The sequence below is a fragment of the Natator depressus genome, chromosome 6, assembly GCF_965152275.1.
Source record: "Natator depressus isolate rNatDep1 chromosome 6, rNatDep2.hap1, whole genome shotgun sequence".
Classification (NCBI taxonomy): domain Eukaryota; kingdom Metazoa; phylum Chordata; order Testudines; family Cheloniidae; genus Natator; species Natator depressus.
Window position 1 is genome coordinate 84,379,009 of NC_134239.1, and position 21,660 is coordinate 84,400,668.

At 42.3% G+C, this 21,660-nt stretch overlaps 1 protein-coding gene across 5 annotated transcripts in view; it reads left to right on the forward strand.

Moving 5' to 3' along the window:
* Positions 1–21,660, forward strand: part of NPAS3 (neuronal PAS domain protein 3) — an 843,689-nt gene that overhangs the window by 776,375 nt on the left and 45,654 nt on the right. For all 5 annotated transcript variants that reach the window (XM_074955835.1, XM_074955836.1, XM_074955837.1 and 2 more), the window contains one exon: positions 14,591–14,784. In XM_074955835.1, the coding sequence (XP_074811936.1) occupies positions 14,591–14,784 (194 nt within the window). The remainder of the gene's footprint in view (positions 1–14,590; positions 14,785–21,660) is intronic.

Below are 21,660 nucleotides of genomic sequence, written 5' to 3' on the forward strand. Positions count from 1 at the left end.
ACCGACTTCTGGGGCACTCTGCTTGATACCAGCTGCCAACTAGACATCGAGCCGTTGATCACTATCCATTGAGCCCGATGATCTCGCCAGCTTTCTATCCACCTTATAGTCCATTCATCCAATCCATACTTCTTTAACTTGCTAGCAAGAATACTGTGGGAGACCGTATCAGTAGCTTTGCTAAAGTCAAGATATATTACGACCACCGCTTTCCCCATATCCACAGAGCCAGATATCTCATCATAGAAGGCAATCAGATTGGTCAGGCATGACTTGCCCTTGGTGAATCCATGTTGACTGTTCCTGATCTCCTTCCTCTCCTCCAAGTGCTTCGGAATGGATTCCTTGAGGACCTGGTCCATGATTTTTCCAGGGACTGAGGTGAGGCTGACCGGTCTGTAGTTCCCCAGATTCTCCTTCTTCCCTTTTTTAAAACGGGGCACTATATTTGCCTTTTTCCAATCGTCCGGGACCTCCCCCGATCACCACGAGTTTTCAAAGATAATGGCCAATGGCTCTGCAATCACATCAGCCAACTCCCTCAGCACCCTTGGATGCATTAGATCCGGCCCCATGGACTTGTGCATGGCCAGCTTTTCTAAATAGTCCTGAACCTGTTCTTTCACCACTGAGGACTGCTCACCTCCCCCCATTACTGTGCTGCCCAGTTCAGCAATCTGGGAGCTGACCTTGTCTGTGATACATGTATGGATATTTTTACTTCCTTTTGGTTTCTGGGCATTCAGAGTAACACCTGGATTACCATTTTCAATCTTTTCTTCACAAACATGAGGGATAAATGCTTGGGTATTTTAATAAAAGTTGAGACTCTCATGTAATAACAAGACACCAAGGACTGGGGCTTTACATAAAACACCACATATTGCAAGATCCAAAATGAAATCATGTGTTATTTACAGTGCCTATTCCTCTCCACTTCCTCCTCCACTCTGTTACACTGAGAGGCACAGTGAGGCTGAGGAACCAGCAGAGAATGGGAAGAATGAGTGAGAATGGGAAGTAAAAGAGCAGGAAGCCTTGGATGCCTGCTTGGAACTCTAGGAATAGCCTCTGAAATCCAGGAAGAGCAGCTGAAGGAGAAACGTTGCTCTCTGCCTTCCTTAGGAGTAAACATTTCAGCCAGCATGAGTGAAAGAGTTACATCAGGGTGAAGATGTGGGTCTGTCATTCCAGATGAGTGACACTTGGCAGGTAGGAAACCTCCAAGGTTGTCATGAAGGTACAGATCCTGCTCCTGCTGAAGTCAAGGGCAAATCCCCCATTTATTTCAATAAGAGCAGGCCTGAAATAATCACACACTTGAAAGATGGGTTGTTGTCTTTTAACTCTTTGTTTTGCAAAGTACAAATCCCAGATAACCAGACAGTTGCTTGGTTAGCATTGCAAAAGGTGAAAGAGAGAGAGTTCTTCTAACATTCTCTTGTCCCTTTAATAAAACAGAGAGAAAAGCCTAGTTAACATTGGCAGATGTCATGAAACACCACCACTGTATCTCATGTATAATGTGATTAATTTGAAAGTTATGTTCTTCAAAAAAATGTATTTTTGGTGGCATATTAGTTAAAGAAATTAATCTCTCTGTGTTAAACTGCCAGCTTTTGAATTAATTGCATGAGCACAATAATCAATTAATAAATGTTAAGCAAACAAGGGAAAATCAGTGAATTAAAAATTACTAAATTGATTCCAAGTGCAGATAATCCAAGGGACAGCCATAATTCTTCAGTTTAGACCTAAGAATAGGAATCTTCTCTCAACAGTTCCTGCTCCCCATTTGCCCACACCTGGCATTTAAAACAATGCAGTTTTATTATGATTTTTACAAATAAATTACTATCCATAATCTAACTTGTTACATTAAGTGGATTACAGAAACAAATCATACATAGTAGTCCATTTGTTGCTGTCAAGGAGAAGGTCAGAGCTTTTCAAAGATCATTCATCTCTACATGAAATAAAAGTCTGCTTTTCCAAAAGAAACAAGATGCCTCACCAGGTGGGCCACAACTGATTGGGATGCTCCACCAATTAAGTGAATCAGAAGTCTTTATAATATGGCTGGGTGAAATGCTCGTTGCAAAGCATTTTAACCACAAAATCTGCTTGATTTTGAGTTTCTGAAAATTCTATATAATTGGAGTAATTTTGACAAAATGCAGTGAGGAGTAAATTTCACTTTCTGGACATTTATGAAAACTCAGAAAGCATCTTTCACTCAAATTTATATTTGCAAATTCTGAAAAAGCTGCAAGAGGAGAATGTGATGGCACTGTATCCTTAGAAACCACAGTGCATATAAGCACATTTTCTCATAGCACACTGGTCTGGGATCCTGGCACTCCTGATTTGTTCCCACCATTATATAATTGTGTCTGACAACTACCATATAAAGCAGATATTTATAATTGCTCCCATTTTTCAGAGGGGGTAACTAAGACTCAGAGAGATTAAATGATTTATACAAGTCCACACAGCTAGTTGTTTTTTTTTCCAGAACCAGGATCTCAACCCATGTTTCATGAAGGCCACACTGATGTCTCATACATTAGATTACAGTACCTCCTTAATAACAGCTCTTTGTGTCTCAGTTTAAACATGAGGGTTTAATTATACTTATTTACTTACTCTACCTGTGGCTGTGGACACGGGGTCCGACAGGGATCAGTTCTTGGCCCTACACTATTTAACATTTCTATCAATAACCTGGAAGAAAACATAAAATCATCACTGACAAAGTTTGCAGATGACACAATAATTGGGGTTGTGGTAAATAACAATGAGGACAGGGCACTGATTCAGAGAGATCTGGATCACTTGGTAAACTGGGTGCAAGCAAAATATATGTGTTGTAATACAGATAAATGTATACAGTTAGCAGCAAAGAATGTAGGCTGTACTTACAAGATGGGGGGCTCTATCCTGGGAAGCAGAGACTCTGAAAAAGATTTGAGGGTCATGGTGGATAATCAGCTGAACGTGAGCTTCCAGTGAGAGCCAGTGACCAAAAGAGCTAATGCAATCCTAGAATGCATAAACAGGAGCATCTCAAGTAGGAGTAGAGAGGTTATTTTACCTCTCTTTTTGGCACTGGCGAGACTGCTGCTGGAATACTGTGTCCAGTTCTGGTGCCCACAATTCAAGAAAGGATATTGATAAATTGGAGATGGTTCAGAAAAAAGCCACAATAATTAAAGGATTAGAAAACATGTCTTATAGTGCTAGACTCAAGGAGCTCCATCTATTTAGCTCAACAAAAGAGCAGGATAAGGGGTGACTTGATTACAGTCTAGAAATATCTGCATGGGGAACAAATATTTAATAATGTGCTCTTCAGAGAATGGTATAACATGATCCAGTGGCTGGAAGCTGAAGCTAGACAAATTCAGACTGGAAATAAGGCATAAATTTATAACAGTGAGAGTAATTAACCATTGGAACAATTTACCCATGGTCATAGTGGATTCTCCATCACTGATAGTTTAAATCAAGATTGGATGTTTTTGTACAAGATATACTCTTGTAATTGTTTTGGGAAAATTGTATGGCCTGTGATATGCAGGAGGTCAGACTAGATGATCACAATGGTCCTATCTGGTTCTGGAATCTATGAATTTATTCTGTCCATTTTCAGATTTCAGCTGTGATAAATGTCCTTTTCCTCATTTGACAAATGGGGAAATGGAAACCCAGGGAAGTTGTAATTTGCCTACTAGGAACTGGTGTCTGGCAAATTAGGCATAAGCCTGGGAGTGACGAGATCTGGGTTTTAATCTGGGTTCTGATACTGTCTTGCTGTGTGACTCTTGGGAATTTTACTTCATCTCTGTGGGGATCAGTTTTCACATGCATAAAATGGATGCTGTGCACCTGAATAGTTGCCTGGCTTCTGAAGGCATAAAGTCTGCTAACAGCGGCAGCCTGGAGCCACGAAGTGGTCACTGCCACTTGAAGAGGGCCTATGGCCAGACGGGAGGCCAGTGCACGCATTCAGCTCATCTCATGGGGAGCCCTGGCAGGAATGTATAGCTACTCTCCCCAGGGAGGGCAGTTGTGCAGTCAACAGAACTTGTGCTATGCTGGGAAAAACAAGCAAGCATTAAAACAAAACAGTTGTTTGCTTCTGTGAGATCCTGAAGCCAGAGGCTGATTAAGATTTATTGGGCCTCTGGGCACAAAGAACCCTGCTACTGCCTCACCTCCACCACAGGGCCCCACCCCCTGCTCCTCCCCTCTCCCCTCCCCATGGCTGCCTCCTGGCCTGGCCGGAAGCCAGGCCGTGGTAAGAGTTGGCCACTGAGCCTTGGCTGCTGTGGGGAGCCCTGGACCCTCCACCTGTCCTGGATGGCGTTCCCTGGACAGCAGGGTCACGGGCTGGGGGCTGCTCTCGGGCACCCCGGCTCCTCGCCCAGGACAGGTGGAGGGTCCAGGACTCCCCACAGCTGCCCGGACAGCATAGAAATAAAGATAAATGGAAATAAATGGTTCAATGCAGTAGTTTTGGGCCTGTCGTTTCAGGTGAGTGAGAATGGACAGCTGCAGCTGTCTGTACACATAATACAGCATTATGCCAGAGAACTCTGCCTAAGTGCCAAATATTGTAATAGCTGAGACATGAGGTTTTTTATTAAAACAGTGTTGTCTATTGGAGACTGGGTGTCAGGACTCTTGAATTCTCGAACTAGCAGTGATACTTGATTCACGTTGTGCTTGACTGTAGGCAATTCACTTAACCTCTGTGTGTTTCACTGTACCCATGTGTAAAACGGGGGAAGGAAAGGGGCTGGGTGGGTAGCGGGAGGGAGAGGGGCTCAGGGGACCAAGATCTCTGTGGGAGGGAGGGGGAAGGAGAGAGGTTTGGGGTGTGGGGGCAGCTGTACACAGGAGGAATATGCTTAGTGCTTACACTACCACAGCTCCTGCTTTTGTCTGGCCTGGCCAGTGGGCGGGGCCTCAAGGGGGAGGAGGCGAAGCAGGGCGGCGGGACCCCAGGGGGAGGGAGAGGAGGAGCAGGGGGTGGAGCCAGAGTTACAGCTTCCAGGGCCCCCTCAATTGGCCAGGACCCTAGGGCACGGGCTCCATGGGCCCATACGGTAATCCGCCATTGCCTGCAGCAAACAGCATTAGCACAAGCAATAAAACCTCAGTATTAATTGAGTTAGAACAGTGGTTTTCAAACTTTTCTGTATTGTGACCCCCATCTTAAAACAAAAAAATTTGAGACCCACCCTCCCAACTAGCCACAAAGCAAGGGTCTGCTGCCTGTGACTCATCCTGAACCTCCCCATGACCCTTTTGGGGGTTGCACCCCACACCCGATTGAAAAACAATGAGTTAGAACACACACGTTATTTTAATTGAGGCAAATTTGGGGAATCCATTTCTTTCTTTACAGACAACAGCATGTTCTGCCCTTTTTCTATGTGTGGGGAAAATACATTAATATAAAATATTTTTGTTTTATCTAGTCCTTGCTTGCTGTGCAGAGAATCACCTACGGTAATGGTTTGGCTGCTAAGAACTACATCAGATAAAATGCTTTATTTCTCCCTCCCATGATAGGAATGCAGACAATACTTCTGAAGAATACTTATTATTGGTTATCTTTAGTGCAATAGACTGCGTTGCCAATGACACATCTGATCCTGGCCAACTTTTTTTTTAACCTTTTCACCATCTTTCAACTGCAGAAGGATGGAGCCAGCCATGTTTTTGAACCAGTCCAGTAAACCTTAGCATTGTAGCAGATAAAACAAGAGACCTTTTCTCAAGTTTAATTTCATATTAAAAGAACTGTCAGAATCTTGGTATGAGAAGCGGCTTGTGAGATTGTGTCCATGGGCAGAGTTGATGATTGCTTCATTAGAACTCTGCGCACTTCAAGAACCAAATGCTTTCAAGTTTCTTTAAATGGTATTAGGGGAAAAAATATCCTTGAGGCATTATTTTTAAAGGGGACTTCAAACATTCCCTGAGAGAAAAAAAATACAACACATTTGAACACCATGGGGTTTGCAGGGAAAAATCTTTGTCACCGAAGCTGTAAAACTGGAGCCATCTTTTGAGTTTCAGGGTTAACATAAGTGTTGGCCACAAATCAAGGTTGTTTTTGAGATGCACACTAAGAAAGAATCTGAGGAGCTCCAGATTCCCAGCTTAGACCAGCCATATTTAGATTCTGCAATAGATAATTTAGATAGGAGTTAGTTACATTAGCTAATTTTTAAACTTAACCATGTTTCATGTTTATTCGCGGAACTCCGCATACAAGTGAATTCTAAACCTTGCTAGAAACACAAGAAAATCCTCGGTTCTTAATCTTCTGTATTGTGCAGGCCTTATTTCTACAGTGAGAGTATGTAGTAACCTTATTTTAGATATTGTAGAGTGCAGATTTAAAAGCAGCTCTGTAGCAAGTGGATGTGTAAGGGTAAATCTGCTCATCTTGAATCCTTCAGCAAATGGTCTGCTCTGGAGGTCATATCAAAGAGATTCTTCTTCCAGCTTAAACCTGTCTTTTCTAAATAGATCTCAACCTGAGCTCATTTAATACATTGATGTCTGGTTTTTCAGTCTTTATACTTGCTGTATTACATATCAAAAGGACTCTTGAGAAATTCCCTAGACTTGATAATTCTAATTTCTTATGTATAACTACTCTATATTCACTCTGAGGACCGCTGTATTGTATGCTAAACCATGAATTGTAAAAATTGATCCCTTTGTATGTAGGTTTGTATTAAATTGAGATACTTTATATTTCTCCTGTTTGTTGCCACACTTGGGTTCCTGGTGTCAGTTTGTATTTGGCTGCTTGAGCATATTAAAGTTTTGCTAGTGCTTATGATGTTCTTGCCAAGAGCGCTCTTGCAGCAATCTGCACTAGAATAGTCTTTGTGCCAATTACTTCAAAAAATATTCTTTTTTAAAACCAATTTTTCATGGCTACTATTTCAGGTTGCAGTGTGGTGATTTCAATTTTAATTTTTTTCTTTTTCTTTTTAATGTTGATCTTCTTGAAGTGCTTATTTGCAGGCTTTGGAATATGAAAAAAGTACTGCACTGCTGACAGGCTGAGTTGTTATTAAGACATCTAAATAGGAAAAGGGTTCAAAGGTATTAAATATAAAACCTGGCATGTCGCATTACTAACAGCACACACATATTCAAAGAATACTTTTTAATAGTGGAATGTTTGGTCTTCTATTTATGGTTTTGATCGTGAAATTGAATAGTTTTATAATCACAGCTGTAGTAGGCATGATTACAAAATATTGTGATGTATGATCCCTTGACAAAATAAGTATATTAGGTTCCAATAGATAGTTTATGCTATATGGCTGATTTCTTTAATAGCAACTCTGCATCACTTTCTATTGAGACGAAACCAGGATGTTGTACAAGTCCAATTAATACAAAATCACACCAAAGGAAAGAGAACCCACATTGCTGAGACAATGAATTATAATGTATTTCACAATGAAAAGAATGAAGTCTGTTCTTCACAGGAGGGTGGAGAACCTGACTATGTTAGGACAACCAGGTCTCTTGATCCTGCAACTGTTATTCACAAAAATAGTGTCAGTGCAGGATTGGACCTCAGATCTAATTCTGAGATGCAAACAATAAGCATAATAAAAATATATGTGTATAACAGTATACTATGCAGATAAATGATGAAAGCTAATATATTATCCTATAATAAAACAATGCAGATGCTCTTACAAAATAGAATGAAAAGTCAACATTAAAATAGGCCACCTTCATATTAATCTAATACTATATAAAATTTTGATGTCCAGATATATTATTATTAATTATTCTTAAACTACCTCTGCTCTGCTGTTCATTTCCCAGACCTTTATGACTTTTTCCCAATTAAAAACAGCCCATTTCTTTTACAATGGCAGCTTTAAGGATTGTTTCTTTATTACACTCCGGGCCAAATTCTTTACTCACATTGAGAAGGAATAGCTTACTCTTCTGGTATTCCCATTCATCCAAATATGACCACACAGAGGAAGGAACTTCTCAATGTGAAAGAGGGGGACAGTGTCAGGCCCTTAATCATTTTATTCTTAGGATTTTCATCATTTTCCCCCATATATTTTATTATAATAAGCAACTGTGATGTGCCTGGTTAAATTAATAATCAAAGGTGTTAAAGGGTAATTCTTTTATCCATTTTTCCACATGTGCAGTGTTTTATTGGGGTAAAAGCCTGGATTTATTTTCTGTGTAGGTTAATTATTGATGTACATTCTTCTTTATCACAATAAATTCATCTGCATTTCCTTTAGGAAAGTCTACAGGTCAAATTCTGGCTAAGGCAGGCAAAGTGGCATAAAAGCAGTCTTGTAGGCCAGTTGTTCCTCTTCCTCCACTAGTAAAGTTCACCCTCTTGCGGTGGAACTGGTGTGGTTCTAGGGGAACTCATTGGGGGAATTCTTGTGTAGGGGCCGGGGACACGTCCAGAGTAACCACTGCTGTTCAGATGCATTAATATGTCCCCTGTGTAGATGGGAAGTGCTGTATAATATCTCCAAGGATGAAGTAGCGGCCACTGTGCCTTTAATTATCCCAAAGGGGTGTGTGAGTTACTGAAAGGAGAGGGAAGTAACTGTAGTTTCTCAAACCACTGTGTGATAAATGTTGACTTTTTAAACACAAAATACGCCCTGAGTCCAGATGTATTAACAATTTCATTTTAAACCCATTTTCTGTTTTCCGAGTAAGTTTGGCAGGTGTCTATGAAGGGATTGCAGCTACTAAAGAAGAATCTGAACTAAAAAATATGTATCTGTTATGTATACTACATGTCCTACTTGAAATCGGACTTGTGCTTCAATGGGCGCTGAAGGCCACAACTTTTATGGTTGATAGATAAGGCTCGCTCGTATTCAGTGTGAATAATAGTGAGCTTGCTGCACGCAGTTGCTAAGATATTTGTATAGGTTCATGGACTACCTGCCTCTCTTTTCCCATTATTTGTGTGTCTGTGTGTGTAAGAGAGAGAGAGAGAGAAGAAATATTTATATATATTGAGAAAAACATAAGACAACTGGCCACAGATAGCAGGAAAGGGTGGAATGATCTTTAGATTTCTGGTTCTGTGAGCTTTCTTTTCCCAGTCTCGAGACAAACAGTTATATCAGTTACAAAGGCACTGTAGTCCTCTGTGTCCATTCACGTCAGGAAAGGGCTTTACTACTTATATACAATGTTTAGTAAATAGTTATGTGATTATTTAAAAATAAGTGTTAATTTAAAAAAAGAATAAAGAGAAGTTTGTTTAATTGTAATTTTGTAAAAATATTCTACAGTTTATTTTAGTGGCTCAAAATAAGTGTTCATAGTTTGAAAGAATTCCATGTTGCTGGCCTACAAAGGATAGAGTATCACTATTTGAATGAGCAAAATATATCAGCACTTGTGCATACACTAAATAACTGTGTGTGTAAATTGGATAAATGCATGTGTTAGTTGACTGGTGAGACACCGAAGTAGCCGTGTGCATGTGCATTTAGCCATTTTATATACATAGCTACCTATCTTTGCACACAAATAAGGATGCACAATAGCGCTGTACATTTTTCATACGTGAGCCTCATGAGAAAATTTGGTTCTAAATGATCACATGAACACCCAGAAGTTAACACCCCATTAAGATAAATAGCCTGAGTTGACACTTCTGACAATGGGCTGGTTTAAATCTGATCGCAAACTAGGACAGTGATTTACATATGGACCAAAAGAGTTAGTTTGTAACTTTATTTTTAATGGAAGTTTAAGTTTTTGAAGAACATAGGAAAATCTGAAAGGTGAAATTCACAGATTTTTCATGCCCGCAGGTTTTTATTGCCCCGGGTAATACATGTCCTTACTCCTTACTTCACATATACGAGAAAAATAATAGACATCATATTTAAAGATGTCTTTTGATAAAGAAAATCTTTCCATCTCTAGAGGTGAGATTTAGCTCTAAAGTACGATGAGCAAGTTCCAGATGTATTTTTCAATTACTGGTCTTTCCTTTTCTTAAGTATTAACAGAGGGACGGTTTTATCAAGGTCTTTGTGATGTGCTTGTTTATAATGAGTAGACATTAGTAGAGCACATCTAAGTGCTTATTGCTAACAGATGACTAAGAGGAGCATATGGCAGGGAAAAGAAATATATATTTGTCCAAGCATACTCTTCATCAACTGTGTTTACATGTAGTTACAACATTTGCACATCCATTTTTGTATCAGAGAAAAAAACAAAAGGGAAACAATGTTTTTTTAAATATTTGAGTGTCAGGTAGAGTTAATTTAGAATACTTTTTAACAAAAGAATTATATTTTTCAGTGCAGAAGATTTTAATGGGTTTTTTTATTGCTTCATCTTGACGCCTTTACAACATTATACTTCTTATACCCATTATACATTAACAGTCCTACTGTTGTGAAATGTTTTTTGGTTCACCCACCTGTTCCTTTAAGTAGAAGTTTAATAGGACTGGATGACACCATGAGCAATAATAGGGGTGGGATAAGTTTATGCACTAACCTGTGTTTAAGGTCAGATGCAGATCAGGTCACAAGAGAGGCTCTGTTTGGCAGGCTTATAGTCCCCTCAGATCAGTATCACAAACAGTTCGCAGCATCTTCTAAAAGTCTCTGATCAAAACAGATTCTGGAATAGAGACCTGATCCAATTACCACTGACGTTAATGGGAGTCTTACCATGACCTTCAGTGCACCCCATTAACTTGGGAGGTGCACCGACAGAGTTTTGGGGGAAGCTGCACAGTGGTTAATGTAAAGAAGTTTTGTTAGGCTAGGTTTACACTGCAGTCAGAGATGTGATTTGCAGCATGGGTCAGCATACCTGCATGGCTAAAATATAAGTAAAGATGCAGCAATACGGGCTGCACAAGCCTGTCTGGGGACATACAAAACAGTTTATATTTCCACTTAATGTCATTAAAGTCATAGTACTATATATAGGACATTATTGTCTGCTGCTATCGGATTGATTAGACATGAGTCTTAGCCACATGGAGGTAATTTACCCCAAAAATTCTACCAGTTTTAATGCTAGTTTAGTTGAATCGGTGTTAAAAATGGTGACAGGCACAATATAGATAAGGTCCTGACAGCTAAAACTAGTATTACCGCCAATTAGATTTGTTACAGAATGGGTTTGACTAAAGTGGAGATAGAAGATGTTTCAGCCATGAGAACTTTGTTTGAACTGGAGTTCCCACCTCTTTTAATACTGATTCAACGGAACATGTGTCAGAACTGACGGGAATTTGTTGCAGATTTTCCCAGTGCAGCAGCCAAAATTCAATTTAGATCTGACCTCCCCCAAAATTTGAAGCTGTTTGGACCTGAGGACATGGTTCAGTCCATGATAGAGTTAGGGACCAGCTGCATGGCTTGAATCCAGGTACAAACTTTCCCAAAGTTCAGCAGTGCTTGAGTATAGCAGAGTTAGCTTTGGGCAATCTCTAGTGATGGTGATACAAACGCAGAGCTGCAGTTTCACTGAAAGATCAAGGAGAAACTGGATACCAATTTAATAAGCACTTGTTCAAAACAAATCTTTTTGACATTTAGCAATGAATGACATGGAGTATTCCAAAAATAGGTGTGGGAGATAAAAAATGAATCTTAAGTAAGATGTATCTCAAAGTTCTCCCCAAGTGCTAATGCCAACTTCAAACATCTTAGCATAGGCATTCCTTTAAAAAAAATGCATTTAGCCTAGTACATTGAGCATAGGATTATTTTTTACATTATTTCTGGTTTCATTAAAAAGCAGCATTTTTCCAAGCATTTACAGATTTGTGTTTCTGCAGTAAGATGAAGTTGCATGATAAAGTGAGAGAGATAATGGTAAATAAGCATATGTGTAAGCCTAGCTAGAAGGGGGAAAGTATGCTATTTGTATCCCTCCTGTGAAGTAAATCCTGTTTCTTTTAGCTATTTCTTCATTAGTTAATAAGGTCTTGCAAAAAATGTGTATTTGAAATGGTATTTTTGCATCCTTGCCTCTGGGCATATATTCACCAAATAGTTTGCCCTCTGAAGGTGAATTAAGTATGAATTTAAGTAATAATTACCTGAGATGTGGATGGTCATAAATCTACAACTGAAATGGACAAAACCACAAGTTAATCATCCTCCCCATTCAGAACTACCTCACTGACTGTGGTCACAAATGTAAAATATTGGATAAAAGAGAGATTTTTAAAGATTGTGAATCAAAAAAATAACTTCAAGCTTTAATTTGTTGTTCTATTAGCTTAAATGAGATTTAATTTTGGGTGCACTACATGGTTTAAGAGATTGCCAATGGAACACAGAGCCTTTTACCTCTCACTCACCACTAAGAATAGCTCTTATATGAGTAGTGACCAAAAGCTGCAGACTGTTATCTAATCTTTGTGAAATGAGTTTCAGTTCCCAGTGGATATGTATCCACACCATCACAACTGGCACACGTTGGCATCTTTGTTGGCACTCTCAATAGAGATGCTGAGGGCTGAATGCATCATGGAGCCTGAATTCTCTGCCCTCGAGTCCTTCTTTCCAGGCTGATACTGAGATGCTGGCAGGATAAAAGGTGGGGACAGTTGGCACTGCCACTGCCCATGATGTCCCTGTTGTGCGAATATAGGCCTGCAGTCTCCAGAGCTGCCAGTCTGACACCTGTCACAGGTATTATTCATTTTAATTTTTTTTCAAAGAACATCATTTTATCTGTCCACAGTAAGGCTTCTGAGGCAGCTGAGTCAGAAATTATAGGTCAGTCCTTTCCCATAGTTTCATAATCATTCAGCTTCAGCAAGCAGCACTGAGTTGCAATCTCAAATGGAGCAGCTGGATCTCCTGGGTGTATTTTTTTAGGGGCTTATTCCTTCACCCACTCACTTCCCTGGTCCGTCTTGCATGAACAGAGAGCAACAATACCCGAAGTCCAAAGGTGCAAACAATTTGATGTTTATTGGGGTGAACTTCCACAAGCATGATTCCAGTTTCCTTCCTTAGTGTCCCTCTTCCCAGCTCTGACACCACAGAGCCTTACCTGTTCCCGTTCCCCCACTTAGCAAAACATGATTCCAATTTCCCCACCCCCATTACCTGTTCCCATTCCCCCCCAGCAAAACATGATTCCAATTTCCCCAACCCCATTCCCTGTTCCCATTCCCCCCCCCCCACTTCCTGATTGACTGCAGACTATATAGTAAAACTTGAGTTCTGCTTAGCTATACCTTAACCAATCATTTTCCTGAAATTTAACTAACCAATCCTAATATATTGTAGCATGATTATGTAACCAATTATATCCCACCACCTTAATTAGTTTACACCCAGCAAAATTAATTATGCAGCTGACAGAAACAATCACAGAACCAGACAGAGACTATACAGACAAACAATAGCAAAGTGGGAACTATAATGACAAAACAATACAGAAGTGAGGATTTCACATCCCAGCTATTGATAAGTGAGTTCTTGCCAGACAGGATGCTATCAAACTAAGTTTCCTTTTACATTTTCTAGGCACTTCCCTTTCTCTGGAGGTGAGAGGTCAGGATTGTATTCCTAACAGCCCAATGGCACCTTATTTCAATGTGACTAGTTTGGAATGTGAGGATGTGACCGTTCGCTTCCCAGCTTATGGCTGCTTCTGCTGCTTAGCCAAAGGCCTTAGCCTAAGAACAGGGCCTCAGACTGTCACAGTAAGAGAAGGACCTTACACTGGCAGACAGTGATTTTGATTCTTTCTTTTATACCTCTATAACTAGCTAAGTGATAAGAATACACCTAAATTCTTAGTGTATAGGCCTTTACAGACAGGCCTGCATATCTATATCCTAACAATTTTGCTTAGTGTTCATCGTGTAAATAGGGGAACGAAAACCTCTGCCTCTCATTCAGCTCCAAAAGTTCTCAGCGCATGCACAGTGCATTAAGCTAAATCAAGGCTTGACTAGTAACTCTGCAGCTGTAAAATGCTTGGTGTCTGCGCAGTTGAACCCATTGATCACTTGCAGGCTCATGCTTCTTGTATTGCCAACCACAAAGAAGTAATTCAAGGATGTAAGTAGTGTCTCTAAGATGTAGATGACTGGCAATTCAATTAAATGGGTCCTGGAAAAGTTTCAAAACTGCTGCTCCTTTTGTCTCACATTTTAATCTCCAAATGTTTTAAAATTAGTCTTCCCTTTCTACCCCCATTACTTCAGTTTTATATCTCTTACTTCATTCCCTTGATTTTCTAATTTGTCCTTTCTTTCTTTGAAAAAAAAATCAATAACACAGAAGTTCTGAGTTTTAGATTTGATAAATTGAAACATTTGGCTATTATGTACTTTTCTTCTTTCTTGCCATGAGGACATTTAGAACATGTTGACAGCCAATATTAATAAGCTTAACACTGATCCTGGCAGTTACTAAATATAATTTTTGATGGAGTAAAGTGCTCTTTAGAATAACAATGTTGTCCTTTAAAAAAGATGATGTCACATTTGCATCATGAATTCACAGGGATTTCTTTTATTCTTTTTATTTTGTAGGTGATCCATATAACAGGCCGGTTACGACTGAGAGTGTCACTGTCCCACGGGAGGACAGTCCCTAGCCAAATCATGGGGCTTGTAGTTGTGGCTCATGCTTTGCCACCTCCTACAATCAATGAAGTCAGAATCGACTGCCACATGTTTGTTACTCGCGTAAATATGGACCTCAATATCATTTACTGTGAAAATAGGTACAGCATTTCAGCTTTCGTTTTTCTGTGTTGCATGTATACTCTGTATTCCATGGCTTGGTAAACAGTGGAGATCAGACTCCTGGAATGTCAGCCTGGTGCCATATGAGAGCACTAAATTCACTGTCGTCATTATTAATTATTAAAATTGGAAGAGTATGAAGGAGATTTTTTAACATTAACATGACAAGTTGCATGATGTCTTTATGTTTGGAAATGAAAAAAAGGAAACCTACTATTTGAAGTTTAATTCCCCTACATTCCTGAAATACTTTGCAGAAGATGCTGTCTCATTTGAAATTCTATCTCTGCTTATTGGAATGGAGGACTTGGTTGCTAGAAGGGGTCAGATGGAGCAGGTGACAGGTTGGGGGACAATGTCACTGGAAGCAGGAGATGGGGGGTGTCATAAATATAAAGGGAAGGGTAACCACTTTTCTGTATACAGTGCTATAAAATCCCTCCTGGCCAGAGGCAACATTTTGTTACCTGTAAAGGGTTAAGAATCTCAGCTAACCTTGCTGGCACCTGACATGGTGGCAGAGCAGTGGGATCATTTTGAACCAGAGATCATTTTGAACCAAAAGCACAGACCTGAAGAGGTTTGTTTTTAAGCTGAGAGCAGCTTGAGGGTTTTCTGTCTATTTGCGTGGAGACAGAGGTGTTAGTTTTTTTACAAAGGGATTTTTCTTTTTTGAGCTGGAGTTTTCTCTACCTAAAGGCAGGGTAGTTAACCTCCTGCAGGGAAATTCACAAGTTCTCCCCCCCCCCCCCCAACTCTCGGGTATAGCTAGAGTTAAGCACAAGAAAGCAGGAAAATGACTACCAGTGAAGCAGCTAATAAACTAGAGCTGGCCAGATTCGAAGCTGAAGAGAAACAAAAAGAGCATGATAGACAGATGGCCTTAAGGTGCTTGGAGATGGAGGCAGAAAAAGCCAGCGTGGAGGCAGAGGAAGCTACCCACAAGAGAGCTGTGGAGGCAAAGGAAGCTGCCCACAAGAGAGCTATGGAGGAGAAAGAAAAAGAGAGGAAGCATGCACTGGAGATGGAGAAGGCAAGGGCTCAGCAGAATATACCAACCAACCCTAGCAATCCTTCTCAGGTACCCCTTCCCATCCCAGAAAGTTCCCCACTTACAAGGCAGGCGATGATACCGAGGCCTTCTTAGAAAACTTCGAAAGGGCCTGCCTTGGGTACAGCATCTCTACAGACCACTCCATTGGTAGAGCTGAGGCCGCAGCTCAGTGGACCTTTATCAGAGGTGGCAGCTGAAATGCCTAAGGAACACATGAACAGTTATGAACTTTTTAAAACCCAGACGAGAGTCAGAATGGGGCTAAGACCCGAGCATTCCCATCGGCGGTTCAGAGCCCTAAGGTGGAAACCAGGCGTGTCATTTACTTGACATGCCTACCACATTGTGAAACATTGGGATGCCTGGATATCAGGAGCAAGTGTTAAATCTCCAGAAGAGTTGCCCTTCCTAATGCAAATGGAGCAGTTCTTAGAGGGTGTTCCTGAGGAAATAGAAAGGTACATCCTAGATGGGAAGCCCAAAACTGTAATCGAGGCAGGGGAGATTGGAGCCAAATGGGTGGAGGTGGCCAAAAAGAAAAAAAACAGTAGCAGTTGGAGCAAATATCAGAAGGGGCAACCTGAAACAAAACCCTATCACCGGGGACAACCCAAGGCCCCACCTACATCCCAAGGAAAATCCCAGACACCTTATCGTCCCACCACACCATTCTCCAGCAACCCACCTCGCCCCAGTTACCAGTCAACTGGGCGATGTTTTAAATGTAATGAGCTGGGGCATGTGAAGGCCAACTGCCCCAAGAACCCCAACAGATTACAGTTCATTGCACCAGGGTCACACCAAAGGTCCTCAGGCCCAGATGCCTCCCAGATACCCTTAGAGTGAAGGGAAACTGTGAGTGTGGGCGGGAAGAAGGTTACAGCGTGGAAGGACACTGGAGTGCAGGTATCAGCTATCCATCAATCCTTAGTGGACCCCAACTTAATCAACCCAGAGGCCCAAGTGACGATTCAACCCTTCAAGTTCAACTCTTTCGATTTGCCTACAGCCAAGTTGCCTGTCCAGTACAAGGGCTGGTCAGGAATGTGGACTTTTGCAGTCTATGATGATTATCCCATTCCCATGCTGCTGGGGGAAGACTTGGCCAACCAGGTAAAGCTGGCCAAGAGGGTGGGAATGGTCACCTGCAGCCAGACTAAACAAGCTTCCACACATATCCCTGTTCCTGAGCCTTCCACCAGGGCCCCGTCTGTGTTACCAGAGACCCAGATGGAGGTGGTGGAACCGGATTCCCTGCCAACGACTGCAACGGCCGTAGTGGATCCAGTCCCAGAGACCTAGCTAAAGCCAGTCCCTGAACCAAAACTGGCGAAGCAACCAGCACCAGAACCATTGCCAGCACTGAGTCCAGCGCTTGCAACCTCGTCTACAGCTCCAACACCAGAGGGCACCACCGAGACTGCACTGGCAGCAGCAGCAGATGACCCTATACAAGAGGCTCAGCCAGAGCCTGAAATACCCCATAGTGCACCAGCGGAGAGCGGTTCACCGTCAATGGAAACAGCCCCATCACCTGCAACACTTCCAGAGGGACCAAGCCCAGGTCCACAATCCAGTGAGGAACTGATGTCTCCAGCATCAAGGGAACAATTCCAGGCTGAACAGGAAGCAGATGAAAGCCTCCAGACAGCTTGGTCGGAGGCACGGAGCAACCCACCGCCTCTCAACTCTTCTAATCGATCCCAGTTTGTTGTAGACAGAGGACTTTTATACAAGGAAACTCTTTCTGGTGGGCACCAGGAAGACTGGCATCCTCAGAGACAGTTGGTAGTTCCAACTAAGTACCGGGAAAAGCTCTTGAGCTTAGCCCACGATCATCCTAGTGGCCATGCTGGGATGAACAGGACCAAAGACCATTTGGGGAGGTCATTCCACTGGGAGGGAATAAGCAAGGATGTTTCTGTCTATGTCCAATCCTGTGAGGTATGCCAAAGAGTGGGAAAACCCCAAGACCAGGTCAAAGCCCCTCTCCAGCCACTCCCCATCATTGAGGTTCCATTTCAGTGAGTAGCTGTGGATATTCTGGGTCCTTTTCCGAAAAAGACACCCAGAGGAAAGCAGTACATACTGATTTTCATGGATTTTGCCACCCGATGGCCAGAAGCAGTAGCTCTAAGCAACACCAGGGCTAAAAGTGTGTGCCAGGCACTAACAGACATTTTTGCCAGGGTAGGTTGGCCAGATGCAGGAACTAATTTCCTGAGGAACTATGGAAAGCCTATGGGACACTCATGGGGTAAATCACTTGGTTGCTACCCCTTACCACCATCAAACAAATGGCCTGTTGGAGAAGTTTAATGGAACTTTGGGGGCCATGATACGTAAATTCGTAAATGAGCACTCCAGTGATTGGGACCTAGTGTTGCAGCAGTTGTTCTTTGCCTACAGAGCTGTACCACATCCCAGTTTAGGGTTTTCGCCATTTGAACTTGTATATGGCCGCGAGGTTAAGGGGCCATTACAGTTGGTAAAGCAGCAATGGAAGGGGTTTACACCTTCTCCAGGAACTAACATTCTGGACATTGTAACCAACCTACAAACCACCCTCAGAACCTCTTTGGCCCTTGCTAAAGAAAAACTAAAAGATGCTCAAAAAGAGAAAAAAGCCTGAGAGCGGTGCCAGAGATGCGGTCTTTCAAAGTAGGGGACCAGGTCATGGTCTTAAAGGTGCTCCAGGCCCATAAAATGGAAGCGTCATGGGAAGGGCCATTCACAGTCCAAGAGCACCTGGGAGCCGATAATTATCTCATAGCATTTCCAACCTCCAACCGAAAGCCTACGGTGTACCATATTAATTCTCTAAAACCCTTTTATTCCAGAGAATTAAAGGTTTGTCAGTTTACAGCCCAGGGAGAAGATGATGCTGAGTGGCCTGAAGGTGTCTACTACGAAGGAGAAAGTGCTGGTGGCGTGGAAGAGGTGAACCTCTCCATGACCCTTAGGCGTATGCAGCGACAGCAGATCAAGGGGCTGTGCACTAGCTACGCGCTGACGTTCTCAGCCACCCCAGGACTGACTGAACAGGCATACTACGCCATTGACACAGGTAATGCTCACCCAATTAGAGCCCAGCCTTACCGGGTGTCTCCTCAAGCAAAAACTGCTATCGTACGGGAGATCCAGGATATGCTACAGATGAGTGTAATCCACCCCTTTGGCAGTGCATGGGCATCTCCAGTGGTTCTAGTTCCCAAATCAGATGGGGAGATATGTTTTTGCATGGACTACCGTAAGCTAAATGCTGTAACTCGCCCAGACAACTATCCAATGCCACGCACAGATGAACTATTGGAGAAACTGGGACGGGCCCAGTTCATTTCTACCTTGGACTTAACCAAGGGGTACTGGCAGGTACCGCTAGATGAATCTGCCAAGAAAAGGTCAGCCTACATCACACATGTCGGGCTGTATGAATTTAATGTGCTCCCTTTCGGGCTGCGGAATGCACCCGCCACCTTCCAAAGACTTGTAGATGGTCTCCTAGCAGGATTGGGAGACTATGCAGTCGCCTACCTTGACGATGTGGCCATACTTTCGTATTCCTGGGCAGAACACCTGGAACATCTACAAAAAGTCCTTGAGCGCATAAGGGAGGCAGGACTAACTGTTAAGGCTAAGAAGTGTCAAATAGGCCTAAACAGAGTGAATTACCTTGGACACCAGGTGGGTCAAGGAACTAGCAACCCCCTACAGGCCAAAGTGGATGCTATCCAAAAGTGGCCTGTCCCAAAGTCAAAGAAACAGGTCCAATCCTTCTTAGGCTTGGCCAGATATTACAGGCAATTTGTACCGCAATACAGCCAGATCGCCGCCCCACTGACAGACCTAACCAAAAAGAAACAGCCAAATGCAGTTCAGTGGACTGAAGAGTGCCAGAAGGCCTTTAACCAGCTTAAAGCAACACTCATGTCTGACCCTGTGCTAAGGGCCCCAGACATTGACAAACCGTTCCTAGTAACCACAAATGCGTCCGAGCGTGGTGTGGGAGCAGTCTTAATGCAGGAAGGACCAAATCAAGAGTTCCATCCTGTCGTGTTTCTCAGCAAGAAGCTGTCTGAGAGAGAAAGCCAGTGGTCAATCAGTGAAAAGGAATGTTACGCCATTGTGTACGCGCTGGAAAAGCTACGCCCATACGTTTGGGGACGGCGTTTCCACCTGAAAACCGACCATGCTGCGCTATAGTGGCTTCATACCGCCAAGGGAAATAACAAAAAACTTATTTGGTGGAGTTTAGCTCTCCAAGATTTTGATTTCGACATACAACACCTTTCAGGAGCTTCTAACAAAGTGGCTGATGCACTCTCCCGTGAAAGTTTCCCAGAATCAACTGATCCAAATCGTCCTTAAGATGTGGGAAATATTGATAGTCTTTTTACAGTTAGTAGTATATTTAGAGATGCATGTGTCTTATTAACTCTGTTTTGTCCTAGAGCTCCAGGAAGAAATCACAGCCAGTGTTTCACCCTATCTGTGATTTCGGGGCGTGTTGTAAATATAAAGGGAAGGGTAACCATCTTTCTGTATACAGTGCTATAAAATCCCTCCTGGCCAGAGGCAACATGCTGTTACCTGTAAAGGGTTAAGAAGCTCAGCTCATCTGGCTGGCACCTGACCCAAAGGACCAATAAGGGGACAAGATACTTTCCAGTCTTGGGGGGGGAAGGCTTTTGTTTGTGCTCTTTGTTTACGTGGTTGTTCTCTCTTGGGACTGAGAGAGGCCAGACAGAAATCCATCTTCTCCAACCCATCCTAATCCAAGTCTCCAATATTGCAACCAGTATAGGTAAGCCAGGCAAGGCAGATTAGTTTATCTTTTGTTTTATGTGAATTTTCCCCGTGTTAAGAGGGAGGTTTATTCCTGTTTCTGTAACTTTAAGGTTTTGCACAGAGGGGGATCCTCTGTGTTTTGAATCTGAATATCCTGTAAAGTATTTTCCATCCTGATTTTACAGAGATGATTTTTACCTTTCTTTTTTTTTTTAATAAAATCCTTCTTTTAAGAACCTGACCGATGTTTCCATTGTTCCAGGATCCAGGGGTTTGGGTCTTTGATGATTTTGTAACTAATTGGTTAGGATATTATTCTCAAGCCTCCCCAGGAAAGGGGGTGTGTAGGGCTTGGGGGGGATATTTTGGGGGGAAGACGTCTCCAAGTGGTCTCTTTCCCTGTTCTTTGTTTAAAATGCTTGGTGGTGGCAGCATACTGTTCAAGGACAAGGCAAAGTTTGTACCTTGGGGAAGTTTTTAACCTAAGCTGGTAAGAATAAGCTTAGGGGGTCTTTCATGCGGGTCTCCACATTTGTACCCTAGAGTTCAGAGTGGGGAAGGAACCCTGCCAGGGGGATTGTACAGTGAGATTAGCTGGTGACTTGCAGAGCAAGTCATACTTGCTTAGTAAGTCAGACTATAACAGGGTTTAAAATAGAACTGGTTAAATTCATGAAGGTTAAGTCCATTAATGGCTATTAGCCAGGATGGACAAGGAATGGTGTCCCTAGCCTCTGTTTGTCAGACGGTGGAGATGGATGGCAGGAGAGAGATCACTAGATCATTACCTGTTAGGTTCACTCCCTCTGGGGCACCTGGCATTGGCCACTGTCGGTAGACAGGATACTGGGCTGGATGGACCTTTGGTCTGACCCAATATGGCCATTCTTATGTTCTTATGTTGTTATGTTCAGAGGGAGAAAGGAGTTGAGTGGAAACAGGTATTGGGTGACAGGTTGAATGAAGGTTTGATGGGGTGGAGATAGGTACTTTAGAGAGGTGGAGGAAGGAG